General features: G+C 35.6%; 2 protein-coding genes across 5 annotated transcripts; one reads left to right on the plus strand and one right to left on the minus strand.

The window, feature by feature from the left end:
* The first annotated feature begins 1,033 nt into the window (after positions 1-1,033).
* LOC111805280 (serine/threonine-protein phosphatase PP2A-2 catalytic subunit) lies at positions 1,034-8,681 on the plus strand. The gene is made up of 6 exons (XM_023690273.2): positions 1,034-1,636; positions 3,909-4,023; positions 4,790-4,898; positions 4,980-5,057; positions 7,825-8,016; positions 8,118-8,681. Exons 1-6 carry the CDS (start codon positions 1,384-1,386, stop codon positions 8,289-8,291), a joined length of 921 nt encoding a protein of 306 aa, XP_023546041.2. The 5' UTR covers positions 1,034-1,383; the 3' UTR covers positions 8,292-8,681.
* A 1,490-nt stretch (positions 8,682-10,171) lies between these two features.
* On the minus strand, positions 10,172-14,759 carry LOC111805273 (TORTIFOLIA1-like protein 4). Of its 4 annotated transcripts, XR_002816646.2 has the most exons (6): positions 13,870-14,759; positions 13,651-13,732; positions 12,725-13,323; positions 11,715-12,192; positions 10,709-10,969; positions 10,172-10,568 (listed from the first exon to the last, which is right to left on the minus strand). XR_002816646.2 is itself a non-coding variant. In XM_023690265.2 (5 exons), the coding sequence occupies exons 1-4, from the start codon at positions 14,707-14,709 to the stop codon at positions 11,734-11,736; spliced, it is 1,980 nt and encodes a 659-aa protein (XP_023546033.2). In that variant the 5' UTR covers positions 14,710-14,759; the 3' UTR covers positions 10,172-10,924; positions 11,715-11,733. The 4 variants fall into 4 exon arrangements, 3 of the variants coding, with proteins under 3 accessions (XP_023546033.2, XP_023546032.2, XP_023546031.2); XM_023690265.2 differs by having other exon boundaries at positions 10,172-10,924; XM_023690264.2 differs by having other exon boundaries at positions 10,172-10,939.
* Between the last annotated feature and the right edge of the window lie 2,733 nt (positions 14,760-17,492).

Raw genomic sequence — 17,492 nt, forward strand, 5'->3', positions numbered from 1 at the left:
GACTCAGCGGACAAACCGGGAAAATAAAATTTATCGCTACTTTCCATATTCCACTCTTTGACCAAACAATCATTAAAAATAAAAATAATATATAATAAATGTAATCTCAAATTTCCTTTTCTTCTCCAAAAAGGAAAAATAAAAGAAAAAAGAAAAATAAAATCTGAATTTTCTCTCTTTTTTACTTTAAAATTAAATATTTATTCTAATTTCTTATTAATTATATCAGTCAAATATTCTTATGCTAAAGTCTGCACATATTGTATTTTAGATTAGGTTATAAAAAGATCGAATAAATGTTGTAAATTTATGATGTCATAAATGATGTCACATATATTTTCTAATTTTTACACTGAGAGATATTATTAAATTGTAAAATTTAATATTAAATTATTTTAATATTTATCTTTTCCATTATTTTTTATTAATCAAACTTTTTTTTTAATCATATCAAAGTGTGAATATGAGATTGAAGAGAAAAAATAGATATATTAATAAAGGTAAATTAATAAAAAAAATATATAATTGAAGTTTGAAAAATTTTAATAATACCTTTAAATTATTCTAATACATTATTTAAAAATATCCTTTAATTTTCAAAATTTTCATTAAAAAATATTCTTACTGTTGCTATATGAATGAGCCAATGTCATATTTCAAATATAATGAACTTTAAAAAATAATATTAATATTTTTAAATATTCAAAAAAAAAAAAAGTTTAAAGACTATTTACAAGGCGTAGATAGACAATTTCAGTCGGTATATAAATTTTTTAAACTTTTTTTTATAAAGATTATTATAATTTTGTAATATTTTAAAATTTAAAAGTATTTTTTAAAAAAAATTCTTTAAAAGTAAAAGTTTTATTGAATTTAATTAGAGAAATATATTAATTTAGCCTAATAATAATAATAATAATAAAGAGAAAAAAAAAAAGGAATGGAAGGTTGAATGGTGGTTATGATGCATTTCATTTGCATTCGAGTTTCATTTTGGCAAATCCCCCTTTTCACATAAATACCATTTCCATTTCCATTTCATGAAATTTCCCCAGAAAACGAGCTGTAGCTGATGATGATGATGATGATGATGATGATGATGATGATCCCCACCTTTTGAACTTCAACCTTTCTTCTTCCTCGATTCCCCCTGTTTCTAACCTACCTTACCAATTTCCTGCCATTGATTCTCATGCTCTTGCAATCCGATTGAGAAAGCGAGGGATTCTATCTCTCTCTCTCTCTTTCTCTCTCTTTCTCTCTCTCTCTCTCTCTCTCTCTCTCTCTCTCTCTCCCGGAGCGTGGAGAGATCGGTAGCTTCTCGATCGCCTCCCGTCGCAATCTTCGATCTGTAATTGCGGATCTGAAGAGTTCGCAAACACGATGCCGTCTCACGCGGATCTGGACCGTCAGATCGAGCATCTGATGGAGTGTAAGCCGCTGTCGGAGGCTGAGGTTAAGACGCTTTGTGATCACGCGAGGACGATATTGGTGGAGGAATGGAACGTTCAGCCGGTTAAGTGCCCCGTGACCGTATGTGGGGATATTCATGGCCAGTTTTATGATCTCGTCGAACTGTTTCGGATAGGAGGGAATGCTCCTGACACTAATTATCTCTTCATGGGTGATTATGTGGGTGAGTTTTTGACACTGAATGTGCTTATTAGGTCATCTTGCACTCTTTCGTTTCAACTTGTAGTAATATCATTCTGTAGCAGACTACTTTCCCATGAAAACGTTTTCAATGCTGTTTTTATTGTTCTTCCGATATTGGATTTATGATATTTAGTTTTATAACCTTTTTTTTTTAATCTGCTTCCTAACCAATTTATGTTTGCCGATAGGTTAAGTTAACCACCACACATGGTTGATTTTGGGATTTATGTCTAGTCCTTAATTTGTTTGATTTTGTTGACCTTGTTTGTTTTAGATCCTTGGCTGTTTGTTTGACGGATATAGTCTTAGTGGAGGTTTAGTTTGATAGCAGGCTGCATTTGATAGCGCTTTATCGTAGATCATTGTTTCTAAGGTGTAAAACCTCCTTGGAGTCCTAATTGAGGCATGAGTATATGCACAGTATGCATATGTAGATAACGCAGACTCATACAAAATATTCTATTGAAGACTACTTGACTGTTAACTGTAGAACTTATTGTGCATAAAATGGCTACAAATATGAATGAAAGAGAAGGGAAATGATGTTTTCCTACACTGCAAAACATTGGGAGACTGCTTTGAACATGTGCAAGTAGCACTGTTGAACTTTGTAAAAAGGATATTTTTTTTTTATAACTTTACACTTGATGGAAAGAAGTTACAGTGAACTTTTCTTATTGGTAGAGATAGAGAAGGATATACCTCCAATTGTAAATGTGTTTAGCAAATAGAGAGTTGGGGCAGTAATGTTACCGTATAAGTTGTAATGGGGGCTCCTTTGTAACCAACTTAGATAACTGGAAGGGAGTGATCCTAACAAGTAATTGATGTTGAGGGGGAATACCTTTTTGGGTGAGTATGCTGAGAGACGGAAGTTCTCAGGTTGTTTTCCCTCTGATCAAGTGAACTCTATCAGATAATCTATACGCAAGGAGTAAAAAGAGGAAGATAGAATTTGAAAGTATTAACAATTTCTTCCAGAAATGGGGAGTGTCTTTAACCAATAGGAGAAGAAAAAATTGATAGATCAAGTGAGATATTTCTGGGCCTTAATTCTCACAGCTTCACTTTTATGGGCCTAAAGATATTGTGAAAATTCACCTTGAGGTTAGTGGTGGTTTTTTTTTTTTTTTTTTTTTTTTTGGGTGTGAAAGCTTTATTCTCTAATGTATGCGTGGTGCTTGTTGGCATCTCTGGGTTGAAAGGAACAATGGATGATCAACATAAATTTGGGAACTGTTTTGGTTTAGTTAATTTTTTACCCCAAAAACTAGATCTCTAATACGATTTTCTGTGAATATTGGGTTTTACCTTAAGAATGTCACGAGGAAGCATTAATCCTTTATTGTCTTGAGATTGGGTGGCGCCTTACCTCCCTCCCCTGTTGTACACAGTCTTTCTCGTACAAATAAAAGTTTTTCCTAGTATAAGGAAAAGATGAAGAGGGGGCATGAAAAAGATGTGTGTTGGATCAGACGTAAATGTCTATATGATTTTTCTTAGGTCAAGAACGCCACAATAGTTGAACAAGATGTAGGACTCGTCAATAATGTCTGCAAAGGAACTTTCTACCCCCCTCACTTTTTGCCTCCCAGTCCACCCAACATGATCATCTCCACCCCTCCTTTGTAGATACCAAATTTCAAGATTTAGAGAAATTGGTTATTTTTTTCAATTACTTATTTGCAAGTGGATGGATACAAGTAAAACTGTGGATTATACGTCTATCAAAGGTTTGTGGAAACATGGAGTTTCCGCACTTCGTTGGATCATGGCTTAATAAAGTAAAGTGTAACTTTTAGGATGAGTATGAAGATTGGGATACCAAATGGGTTAGGGTTGATATACCAATCTTCATACTCATCCTAAAAGTTTAGGGTTGATAGATATTTATTTCCTGTCAATCAAGGATATTAAATCATTAGCTTATGGTTCTTTTTTTGCCTTTATATATAATCATACTTGGTTGGACTTTTGTTTTATAAATTTCTTTTATCCTCTTTCTCGTATATTTTCTTTCATGTCAATGTTGACTTTGTTTTCCTTAAAAAAGGAAAGGAGATTATACAAGTGAAAATAACTGGTATATAAGTTCCTTGGTTTTCAGTAGAGTTTGTTTCCCTTTGAAGAAATGTATTCTTCACCGTCTTCTATGGAATGAAGTGGCAGGTTGTTGATTTGTTGAATTCTCTCATGCGCAATGCACTTGTATTTTTTTCTTGTTATCATGAATCATTATATAACTGGTGCAGACCGTGGATACTATTCTGTGGAGACTGTTTCACTTCTAGTCGCTCTGAAAGTTCGTTATAGAGATAGAATTACAATCTTGAGGGGAAATCATGAGAGCAGGCAGATAACTCAAGTGTAAGATTATTTATATTCCGCTACTTTCTTACATTATTTAAACTGAAGTTTTTTGTACTCATAAACAGACTGTTACGCCATGCTTGCCATGCTTCCACCAGTGCACTTATTATTTTTTTTTTTTCCATGCTTCCAACAGTCTCCCATTTTAAATGGTTCATGGCTTGCTCTCTCTGTTTCAATTGCATTATATGGACCTTCGAAATTCAAAGCCTTTCAATAGCTTGATTCAGCATGGACAATAAAAATGGTGGTCCTAGTTTCCCAAAATCTGCTTGCAAAGGTTGCACCAGTTTGGTGGTGCAAACCCCACAGCGCTCACATACCTATTATACTAAAATCCTATCAGTTTTCTGACGTCCAAATGTTGTAGGATCTGGGGTTGTGGTTGTCTTGTGAGGTGGAGATAGTGTAGATACATGGAAACTGGCCTGTATGTCCACTCTATTAAATAAGAAAAGAAAAGAAAATGGCGATATGCTCGGGTTTCTACCATATCCTCTTCTTGGAACAAAATTGTCTTATGACATCTGTGAAACCCCATCCTCTCAGTTGTTCTAGGTTGTGTTTAACACCTTTTCCTACTGGTTTCACACGTGCACATGAAAAGCTTATGAAAATTTACATATTTTAAAGTTGGAAAATTGTTATCCTTCCATTTTATATATTCTACTAAGTAACAGGTGTGGCAAGCACATAAGCAATTCTTGGTTCCTCGAGTTTTCTTTTTGTCTGTTTTTATTTATCTGATTTTGTTTCTTTTCAGTTATGGATTCTATGACGAGTGTTTGAGAAAATATGGAAATGCAAATGTCTGGAAGCACTTTACCGACCTCTTTGATTATTTACCTCTTACAGCTCTAATTGAGAGTCAGGTTTGTGTTCCTCATGTCATTAATTCCTTATTTGGATTGTTAGATGGGTTCTAATAGTGTATTATAATTATCCTAGCGTAGGTTTTTTGTTTGCATGGAGGACTTTCGCCATCTTTGGATACCTTGGATAACATCAGATCGTTGGACCGAATTCAAGAGGTATTAATGTGTAATTTTAGTAAGCACGTAAATTAATATTTGACACTCCCCATTCAAGGACTAACTACCATTGGGATATACAATTACAATATTTAAAACTTAAAAGACATGCTGTTTTTGAAAGCAAGACAAGTGTGCCTCGCTTCAATTCTTGAGGCTCACTTGGATGTGTGGCTTGGTGCCTCAAGCCCTATTTTATTTTAGTTTCAGTTTTAGTTTTATAAGTTTGTAAAGAAACAAATAAATACTTCTAAAAGATATTGATTTTTATCCCCAATTTCTAACGAAAGCTCCAAATCCTTTGTTCTTTTTTTGTGCGCCTCATTGTAAAACAACCCCTGTTGTGATTTTAGCTCGTGCTCAAGCTCTAGAGGGCTATTATGCTTTAGTGTGCTTTAAAAAACTCTGATATATTAACAAAGTGTTTACTTCTTTTGTAAATAATGACTGACGAAATAGCTATTTTTAGATTGGCTTTGCAAAATATTTTAGTCAAATGCAAGAAATTACTTGCTTAGTTTTAAAAAAGAAAGGAATGCTTGAGACTAGTATTGTTCATCTAATTCTTGGAACCACCTCGATGATCATGTATTCATCTGGATTTTGTCATTAGAAAGATAGAACCCTCTTGTCTGTTATTTTCGTGGGAGTATTATATTCTTTTTTGGTAGGAAACATAACAAAATATATTCAACAAAGGAGAAGAACAAAGTCTAAAGGCCTTATGGATAGTGGGATCTCTAAGCCTAATTCAGAGGGTTGACAAAGGAAGACCTCCAATTAAGCTAATGAGAAAATGCTGTACACTTGAAGAAGACTTATTTGAGAACACGTTGATCCTTTCTTTCCAATTCAACCCAAGGAGAGCTCTACTAACGTTGCTCCACAAAACCCTTGTCTTCCATCTTTAATACTTTTTGGAGGTCACCAAGCCGTATCAGAATGCTTAATGAGCAACATCCAAACCTTCTAGGCAAATTGACAGTGAACGAAAAGGTGGTTGGTGCTTCAGAGTTTTTTAGCTAATGTTGGAGAGAGAGCCAGCTTCGGGTGTCTTTGGATTCATCCATCATGTTTAGGCTTCCATATGCTACGGACCAAATTAAGATTTTCACCTTCTTTGGTGTGTTTTTTTCCCGTATCATCTTAGTGAGAAATTTTTGTATGGAACTTGGTTAGAAATTGATTCAAATAAGTGGTGTTCCCATGTAATAATTTTGAGGTTGACTTGCTGGAAAAAAAAAAACCCTGAATTGTCTGGAAGCCAGCAAACTTGATCTTCCTCTTCACTTGGCATTTCCCCCTCTAAATTGTGATTAGACTGTTCCATTCTTCCATATCTTCGTCAAGGAGACCCCTTCTAAGAATCCCAATCTTCACCCCCAACAGACCAACAATGGAGGATAGAAAGGCTTTTGGAGTTGGCTATTGCAAAAATGAGGGGAGCTCCTCTCAAAAAGGTCTTGTTGTAATTGATGTCTTCCAAAGAAACCTCTATTTTTACCGATGTGTTTCCAGGGCTGTACTTGGACTTCTTGATTAAATTTGGAAGCCAGCTGCTATGGGTTTGCCCATATCTACTTCTTTTAATCTTTTTCCATAGGACTGTTTCATTTTAGCAAATCTCCATAACTATTTGAGAGCAAAGTAGAATTCGTCTTTTCAAATCTCCTACCACAAACCTCCATAAATCTGTAGGGCCGTAACCTTCTTCCAGCTAACCAACTCGCTGGCTCAATCCTTATTTGCTCCTTCTGGCCTTTCCCAAAGGAAATCTCTTAATGATTTTGTCAACAGAAGAGCTAGCTTTGGAAGGGATCCTATAAATGGATAGGAAACTCGTGGGAGTATTTATGCAACAACTATTCTACGGAAACTATGATAACATCTCTTTTAACTTTGAAAGAGTCAATTGTACAGATCTATGGGCTTGGGTATCTAAGGCCTTTTGAATTATCCTATGGTTCTTATTTTGCTTGACTTGAATCCTTTTATGTTTTTGTTCGACTCTTTTTGGCGTGGACTTGCTGTTTGTATACCCCTCGTGTTCTTCCATTTTTTTTCAATGAAATTTTTGGTTTTCTCATTGAGAAATTAAAGTGCTTAGTCTAGAATAAAATCCATTTGTTTACTCTTTTTGGAATGGACTTGCTCTTTGTATACCCCTCGTGTTCTTCCATTTTTTTTTCAATGAAATTTTTGGTTTTCTCACTGAGAAATTAAAGTGCTTAGTCTAGAATAAAATCCATTTGTTCCATTCGTTTTGGCATGGACTTGCTCTTTGTATACCCCTCGTGTTCTTCTATTTTTTTTTTTCAATGAAATTTTTGGTTTTCTCATTGAAAAATTGAAGTGCTTAGTCTAGAATAAAATCCATTTGTTTACTTATTTTTGAAGTATGAAAGAATTAAAGTGCTCTATTTTTGTTTTTAATTTTTTTTTAAAAGAAACCATCTTACATTTAGTTTTATATCAACAAAATTATGATCATTCTGATAAGATATAAAAATTTAGAGAGCGACAGAAATAATAGGATGCCTGCTTACTAAAGGTATAATCAGTTTGGTTTTGGTCATTAATCAATTCATTTTGTGTTCTAAAACATTTACCAAGATATATATTCTCCTGTCAAGAACTTTCAGGAAACCACCCCACCCCTCCAAAAGAAAAAAAGAAATATTGCAGTTGAATACAGTAATATTGGGCAAATCATGAGATGCTTCTTTCTTCTTAACCCTTGAATTTTCTTTTTTGAATACATTAATAGGTTCCACATGAAGGACCAATGTGTGATCTCTTATGGTCTGATCCTGATGACCGCTGTGGTTGGGGAATATCTCCGCGTGGTGCTGGATATACTTTTGGGCAGGATATTGCCACTCAATTCAACCACACAAATGGCCTTACGCTGATATCAAGAGCCCACCAGCTTGTAATGGAGGGATACAATTGGTGTCAGGTGCGTTAATCCTGGTGGATTGTTTTGCATAATTATTTTATTTCTCTGCAAAGGATGTTGGTACATTATTTTTGCCGGTTCCTTCTTATTTCTCTTTATAGGACAAGAATGTGGTGACTGTTTTTAGTGCTCCAAATTATTGTTATCGGTGTGGGAATATGGCTGCAATCCTTGAGATTGGGGAGAATATGGATCAAAATTTTCTTCAGTTTGACCCCGCACCTAGGCAAATCGAACCAGATACCACTCGCAAGACTCCCGATTATTTTTTGTAAACGCTCTCTGTCCTTCGGCTGCTTGTAATTCCCCTTCTATCTGCCGTGTTACTGTGAATTTGACTCTAAAAGGATCACTCTTTGTTCAAGTTTTCCCCATTCTTTTGTTTCCGAGTTTGTGCTGATGCTGCTCTGTGAAGGTTTGATTGATCAAGAAAAATGACAGAAGGCATCAGAGGGCCTATAATCTTGTATATTTTTTTAAGAAGGAACACGAGCAAGCGGCAATATGACCTTTCTTGTGCTCTGTAATCTTACATTTTCAAAGTAGAGAGATGATTTTTGGAACGCTTTGTAGTATTATTTATGTTTGAGATATCCCAATGGCTAATGAAACTGCAGGAACTGAACTGGTTATTTATTTATCAAAGTTGTATATGTTTCTTGTCACGGCCTTCTTCCATTTCAAATTTATTGTTGGAATCTTCAATGTTATTATTTGGATTCAAACTTTTGTACTTCTTCTCTGGCGTGTCTCTAGAGAATGTTTTTCGGAATTTCAACGATAATTTACGACACCGAGGAATGTGTCTTTTTGACCCTGCTTGATTCAAGATTCTGCTGCTTGTATGGTATGTATCTTTCGACCAACCCCTCGACGCAATGACATGCTTTGACTCAATTAAACTATATTTGTGTCTAATCATCTGGTTGATGGATCGGTTCATTTATTAGCTTGATGTTTATCTTGGTAACACTATAAATGTAGTGTTTGTAATAGCTACAAATGATTTAATGGAGACGTGTGATTTTATATAATTTGACCTTATATGTATTTATGGTGCATAATAACACAACTCCAAATTTGAATAAGATTCAATCAAGTAAAAAGAAAAATGAATGTACTAAATATTTTGACAAAAATTCTATTCAAGTCTCAATAGAAGACTTGAGTAGAGTACCACTAAATTTTTTCTATATCCTTTATTTCAAAAAGTTTTTACCAACCTTGATCTCATATTCGAGATCCAGGGGTGCGAATTGCAGAGATCCAGGGGTGCGAATTGCCTAGGAAAGCCTAGGATTCGAGATCCAGGGGTGCGAATTGCCTAGGAAAGCCTAGGATTCGAGATCCAGGGGTGCGAATTGCCTAGGAAAGCCTAGAAACAACACTCGCACGTGTGGACCGATGGAAGTATGATGGGTCCATGGCGGTGCGAACTGCCTAGGAAACCATATTCGCCGATCAAGGGAACCACATTCGCACGTGTAGATCAAAAGGGAAGTACTACACATCCAATTTTGTCCGAACTGGAGGCCACCCCTATGTTGTTTTTAATTTTAACGTTTATTTATTCATTCACGACTTCGTTGTGTCATTTAAAAAATGTTTTCAAATACGTAAGTTCATGACAGTGTTTTAAGATGAAGTTTTAAATTTTTATTTTCACATATAAATATAGATGATGACGACGATAGCATCTCTAAGCAAGTAGAAATCTATAGTCATTACAAGTACATAGAGTATAAGTTGAATTGTGGAGAGAAGTTCTTTTTATTGTAAGTATTGAGTTGTGTTACATAAAGGTAAGTGAATATAATTGATAATAAGGAAACCTTCTTCCAAATCATATATGTGTGATACAATCTTGTAATCCATATAAATAAGGCTTAAAAACAAATGAGATAGCTTGAAATCCTATGAGTAGGGCCTTAAACAAATTATAAGGTTTTGATACCAAAAATGACTTCTCCACTCGAAGAACACATTAGATATTTACCTAAAACTAATTTTACCCGACTTAAAATTTAAATATTCCACCGACCTAAAGCGAATCTTAAAGTATGCCTTACAGCATATTAGGATGGTTGAATGTCATCTTCCACAGATAAGGCAACCTGTAAACCTATTTTGTAGGAAACCTCGTGGGCACTCACAATTCACAAAGATAATTAAAATTATACACAATCACAAGACTCAAATGAATAACATTGATTGTTCACAAGAATTTGGAAGAAACATGTAATACACAGCTTTTTTTTTTCCTCACTTATTCAAATCGTTCAACACATATACTTGTTCACACATGAAATAAATATTAGCATAAATTACAAAAAGAAAAATAGTCATATATTGGTTCTAGGCATCCTCCATTTGATAATGTGAAAAGGGATTATAATGTCAAACTTTTCAGCAATGGTGCATGGCCGGCCATTAATTATATGGGTGTGGGTGGTAGATGGTCTGCCCTACTTTTGGTTCTAGGCTGTCCAAATTCTTCCCCTTTTGGTATTTTTGACTCATAATTCTTTGGCTTCGGCTAGTAATTCAACAACCTAAAACAGAGGTATGCTTGATTTTATGTTAATACAAACAAAACCATTAGCTCTTTTTTCCAGGAGTGAGACAGAGAAGTGACAAGAAGCAGCCTCAGATTAAAAACAAAAGACGGAGTAAATAGTAAGAAGGATCTTACTGTTTCTGTCAGTTTCACGTGGCAAAGAAGACAGGCTCTGGCAATCACCCATTGTAATCGAAAAGGACCTTCGTGAAGCATGCATGTATGCTCATAAATAGCCCCAAAAGACCTTCTTTCAACCTTGAGGTTAATGCCATGTCTGAGAAGTCATACTTCGCAAGATCCGTCCATAATAACTCTGTCATTCATCGCTTTCGCCTTTCCAGGACCACCCTGATTGAGGAAAGCCTTCAGAAACGGGTAATTTTAGTTCAGAATCTGCAGTTTATTTCACAAATCAACGGTTAAATTCGAGTTCAAATACATACACATTCTTCCGTTAGAAACGATAAAAGATGGAAAGCAAGTTCATGATGTTTTAGGAAATGGGATTTAAATAGACACCATTTGAGGATTGTTGGGAAGGAGTCCCACGTTGGCGGCTAAGTAAGGAAATGATCATGGGAGTCCCACGTTGGTATGAAGACTTTTGGGAGTGGACAATATCATACCAATGTGGAGTGTCGTGATTTCTAACATGGTATCATAGCCATATCCTTAACTTAGTCATGCCAATAGAATTCTCAAATGTTAAACAAAGAAGTTGTGAGCCTCAAAGGTGTAGTCAAAAGTGACTCAAATGTTGGACAAAGGGTGTCATTTTTTCGAGGGCTTCAGAGAAGGAGTCGAGCCTCGATTAAGGGAGAGGCTGTTTGAGGGCTCCATAGGCCTCAAGGGAGGCTCTATGGTGTACTTTGTTCGAGAGGAGGATTGTTGAGAATTGTTGAGAGGGAGTACCACCCTCGTTTATAAGTAAGGAATACATCTCTATTGGAATGAGGCCTTTTGGAGAATCCCAAAACAAAGTCATGAGAGCTTATACTAAATGTGGACAATATTATACTATTGTGGAGAGTCGTGATTCTTAACCGGGGCATGCATACAAATATGCACAAAACAGACTATATTTGGAGATCAAAAATTGAACTTTCGACAATTGCAAAGAATCCAGATATTTAACTACCTGCAGACGAGGTTTGCAGCTATTTGTAAATAGGCACACTGTCATCCTCTTGGATTACAGTCTTCAGTAATCTTTTTGGATACTGTCCCAAGTTCTCTCTAAGATCATTCTCAACGTCAGCCAGCGGATTCATAACTAATCCTCCCTTAGTGTGTGTCCGGAATCTTTGGCTGTTCTGCTTAATTGATTCTTGAACGAAGCCTCTATCAAATGTATGATGCAGATCATTAGGCGATGTGGCATGTGCCATAGAACAGAACTTTGAGCTAGGATACCGTCCTTCTGCTCTCCTCCAGAACTTGGAACTTAAGAACTCTGCACCTGGCAGCTTGCAACATGAGTTCTCAGCAAAACCACTATTCAGTACCCTTCCGCTCGACAAACCCAAGTCGTGAGATATTTCATCTAATGCCATCTCGAGCCCATGTACTCGTTGCTCCAATGAATTCATCCCACTCTGAGAACTCCCAATAAAGCTCTAGATTCATTTGAAAAAGGATAATTTCAAATCAGAACGGTTTGTTTATCATCAAGAAAATATTGGCAAAACATAAGCAACACACGTTTCCCTGCATTGTTGAGTGAAATTAACATCGATGCCTTTTACATTTACGGTAATTCAAAGTCTAAGAATACTCATAAAACTTAAACCCAGACAGTAAACAAAATATGTCCCGCCAACCACCACCACCACCGCCAAACATGACCTGTAACTCACCAAATGTGACCGACAATATGACCTTCAATAAAGACATTTAGTTGAGAAGTCCGACCAACTTAGAATGATTAAATGCCAGGCTTTCAGTCTCTTTTGAGAGAAGAAGATTTGTAATTCAAAATGAAATTCGATATAGAGGAAGCATAGATTAAAACAAAAGTGTAGTTGAGGCATTCATGGTCATAATAATGGTAATTATGCTAAACTCTTGCGGACAAGTCAGTCATGTCATTGTGTATGTGGAACTTTAAAGATGAAAAGTTAAGAAACAGGGGCCAAAAAAGATGCATACCTGCAGAAGGTTTAGAAGGCTAGATTGTTGGTTCTCAATCTGCCGAAGTTGGTCACGAACCAGGGAGATATTGTCAAAATCTTTGTGGCTTCCAAAAGTTTCTTCACTTGAGCTGCCAACAGTAACATCCGAACCTCTATTCTCATGCTCCTGAATATTCTCATACTCCTCAAATGGAACAACGCGAGACCCAGATCTCAAATTGCTCGACTTGTTAACTTTCTCATCATGCACGTTATTATAAAGAACTCGTTTAGCATTGAAAAGGGAATTTCTGCTTGTACCATTTTCTTCGAAATCTATGTTTCCAGAACCACCCCCAGCAGCAGCATTGTTCTTAGAACCAAGTTTTGAAGAGGGGGAGTTTGATACTGTAATTTCAACACTCCAATTGGAAGATTTCTGGCGTTCCAACTTAGATGTGGGTGTACTTGAATTCTTATCTGTGTTCTTTGGACTCATCTTCTTATTATTAGTCACACGTGATACCTCCAATGGAGAGGACCTGCTAGTGGGGACTGTTTTCTTCAATGGTGTTCTTAAACTATGTTCAGGGTGGCATGTGGAAGTGGGAGAAAAGCATCCACCATTGCCATTATCTGGCCCATGGAAGAACAGAACAAAACATGAAAACGTGATATTTGATTAAAGCAAATTCAGCTCAAACAACTCAAAGACGAATTGGGACCATTAACCATCGAATTGGACAACTTTATCACTTTGAGCTTACAGAACTAAATCAAAGATCTTTTGAACCAGATGAACTAGTTCTTCCTTTCACGTCTTTGAATTAAAGACATAAAGCATCCAATTCTCATCATTCTTTCAAAGATGAATATGTATAAACAATGAACAATTCAAAATTGAGATTCAATCGCCATTTATCAGATTGATAATCAAACTAATGCTATGGCAGAAGAAATTACCAGTTGAAACGTCTCCGGAAGCGTCAGGAATATCTTTCCATAACTCCAAAGTTTGGTTCATTGTCTCCCGAACGACCTTGATCTGTAATATAAAGTTGTTCAAGCAGAAACAGGTAAAGAATTGACGCATAATCGTGCAATTGAGTTTCAATTTTAACATTTAAGTCTCCAATTCTTATCCCTGATTTTCCAAGCGTCCAGAAATGAATAACATGTTACCTTATCAAATCTCCGACTATCCAAAGAACTGATGCACAATGTTCTATATTCGGCCGCTAACTCCCTTTCAGCGACGGCCATTCTCCCGAGAGTTTCTGCGGCAGCCTTCCTCACAGCCCAATCGTCATTACTCAAGAATTCAACAATGCACGGCACCAGCCAGTCCATTACGCTCCGATTCATCGCACCTCCAACAGCAATAATACTCCCAATCAGCACAAGCAACGCAGCCTTCGCCTTAAACCCCTCGTTCTTCGCCAATTTCCCTAACCTAGGCAAATTCTTCCGCAGCTGCGACACATCCGGGTCAGGTGCAGCCTCAACCGCAGCCGCTAGACACAGAGCGGAACCAATCTGCGAATTGAGATCCTGCTCGAGTGTGAGCGTCTCCATCAACGGCTTGAGAAAAACCGAGAATGGCGGCTTCGTAATTTGCGACGACATTAAAGCCGTAGCGTCAATGCAAGCAGATCGGATTGTAGAATCCGAATCACGGAGGCGACGAACAACAGTGGAAATCATCTTCGATACAAAAGGAGACAACGCATCTCCATGAGACTGAGAAAGAAGACCGAGAAGGTACACACACTGCTTCCTCACCGGCGATTTCGACGACGCATCAGTATTATGAATGCAAGAGAGAAACAGCGAGAATGACTCACAAGTAAGAGCCCTAGCAATGGATTCCAACTCATTCGCCGCCATAGCAAGAGTATCGCGATCCTCAAGCTTGTTCAGACAGGCAATAACTCGTTGCTTGAGATCGTGATTCGCCGCTCCGGCCGGCTGAGGCGGACTGAGAGACGAACGCTTAGACAGAGACGACATTGCCATTAACATAAAGACAAGAACAAACTCAGCTAACTCAACAGCAACATAATAAACGGCGGCCGGAAAGCTTCGGATTCCGGCGAGAGGGAAAATTTAGCGGCAGAGCAAAGGCGCTGTTTGTCGGTAATTAAGGCGAGCTGTATTAGCGGGTAGGGGTAAATAAGGGAATTTCCTTTGCTGGCAATGAATTTTAATTTTTAATTTTTAATTTTTTTTTCGTACTTAAAAACAAATCGGAAAAATAGAAAATAATTTTGTTTAATGACCAAACATTATAATTTTTTTTTACCCATTTAACCCCTCCCTACTAAACTCTATTCGATTTGCTCGGGTCATCAATTCAACTAAAATTGGTCAGAAAAAATTCTCCAATCTAACCAATTCAACCCTGTCTTCTTCATTTAAAAATAGGTTCGTGCACGAGAGTAATACTTGAGCACGAGCTGAGTTGTCCACTTTGAATGTAAGCTCTCATGGCTTTGCTTTGAGCTCCTCAAAATGTCTCATACCAATGGAGTTAGTATTACTCACTTATAAACCCATGATCATTCCCTAAATTAGCCGATGTGGGATTTCTATCATCCAACAAGTATTTGTAAGAGATCAATGGCCCGACCACACGGTGCTGTGTGGCAACGTTTTGATTCTTTTTTTTTTTAAATATATAAGTGAAAATAATTATATAATTTTGACACTATAAAAATAAAAATGAGTTGAAAATTTATTGGATATTATTTGCATGTGAAGGATGATGAACTGCCAATAAATAAAATAAAATAATTAATTAAAAAAAAAACTGCCACTCACGTGAAACTCAAATCTTACACATCTGAATTTGGGTGGTTTTAGATTCCAAAACTAAGTTTGACCATTCATTACAATACAATGTATTTAAATCTTACCCAATACCCATAGATTATAATAATGACAAAATCATCGGTCTACCCCAATCCCCTTCGCTCGATACTCGGGATTGAGTTGATTACATTAAATTCTAGTTCGGTTTGTGATTACTGGTTGAACGTCTAATTGTCTAAATGCTAATGATACCATCTTGTACCTGAACCGATGGCTCGCTTTTTCAAAATAATGGAGAAAATGACCCGAACATGTCATTATAAGATTTTACTGAGACAAAAATAGGCCGTCAATAATGTAGGAAAATCGAGTGGAAAACTACCCTACAATAGATATTAGACATCTGAGATATATCTGTATTATTTAATATTTTTTATATAAATAACTTTTAAAATAAATTTATTTTATATATTAGGATTGAACATCTTAATTTATAAATATAAAATAAATATATTTAATGGTAAAGGATGATTGGAAATATATATTTGAGACTATAATATAAATTAAATGCTTCATTTTTATTTATATATATATATAATATGTGATGTGCTATGTGAATGATGTAATAATGATATATAAATGATACATTGGGTAATATATTATATATTAACTATATCTGACATACTTACCAAATTTTACGATGTTTCTTTTCATTCACAACAGTCGTATATACGAATATTACATGTAGAATCTGGTGTGTCAAGGTTTTGCTAATCATTCAGGCCTACAATTTTGTAAAATTCTTAATCGATCGATATCTTCTTTTCTAAAATGACCGTTGTTTTCATCATTCAAATTATTGTTCTTTTTAGGGGTGTACATGAGTCGGGTCGGGTTGAGTTATAATTTTTTTTTAGAGTAACCTAAAATTTTGAGTTGATTGAGTTAATGACTCGAGTAATTATAATAGAGTTTATAGTCCAATCCAACTCACCCAACCCACGAGTTGGATTGAGTTGGGTTGTCGAGTTACTTTTTTTAATAATTTTAAAAAAAATTATACTTATCCAAATTACAAATTACATGTTACATTAATAACTAAAATCTCATAAAATTTAAATATCAAATATTTACACGTCACAATATATTACTAATATCAATTACAAACATTAAATATTTTAATTTTTGTTTACAGAATATTTTTGAGTTGTTATGGTAAAAAAAAAAAATAATAATAATAATAATAATAATCATCGAAGTTGTGGAGCCAACTCTATTTTTACTTTTAGTAAAAAATTCATCCAACGGTAAAAATAACTTTTACCCAAAGAAAGAAAGTAAGAAATGATTAGGTACATTATTCATGGCACACCAAACAATGTCCAGCAAATCTCAGCCGTCTGATGTAATACGTTCAACATGATTTGATGGTGATGGCAATCATTTCAGGGTGCTATATGATTAGGTCAATGAGATTGGGCCCACACGAAAAAAGATGGAAAGAGAGCATCTTTGTGGGGACCACTCTTATCCATATCATTTTCCATTTCTATTATTGACTGCCAAAAATAAAAAATAAAAAATAAAAAATATATATATAGTTTTATATTTCCTTCCTTTTTTCTGTTCGCAGAATCTTTGCCTTTTTAAGCCTTGACATTCCACTATTATTTGCTTCTTTTTTAGTTATTTTAACATTCCACTAATTATAATTATTAGCTAACCCACTTATTTATTTATTTATTTTAATTAACCTCTCGACAGTTCGATACTTTACGTGTAAATAAACCGTGAGTAAGTGCGGGTATCTTAAGGTTTTGAACTAGAATTTCTAATCTTTCTCTTGAGATCGAACTCATTTAGGTTATTACTGTTGGATGATGAAGGTCCCACATCGGCTAATTTAGGGAATGATCATGGGTTTATAACCAAATAATACTCTATATTGGGTGAGGCCTTTTAGGAAGCCTAAAGCAAACCCGTGAGAGCTTATG

This window comes from Cucurbita pepo, chromosome 11 (assembly GCF_057944985.1).
Source record: "Cucurbita pepo subsp. pepo isolate OVF chromosome 11, ASM5794498v1, whole genome shotgun sequence".
NCBI lineage: Eukaryota > Viridiplantae > Streptophyta > Magnoliopsida > Cucurbitales > Cucurbitaceae > Cucurbita > Cucurbita pepo.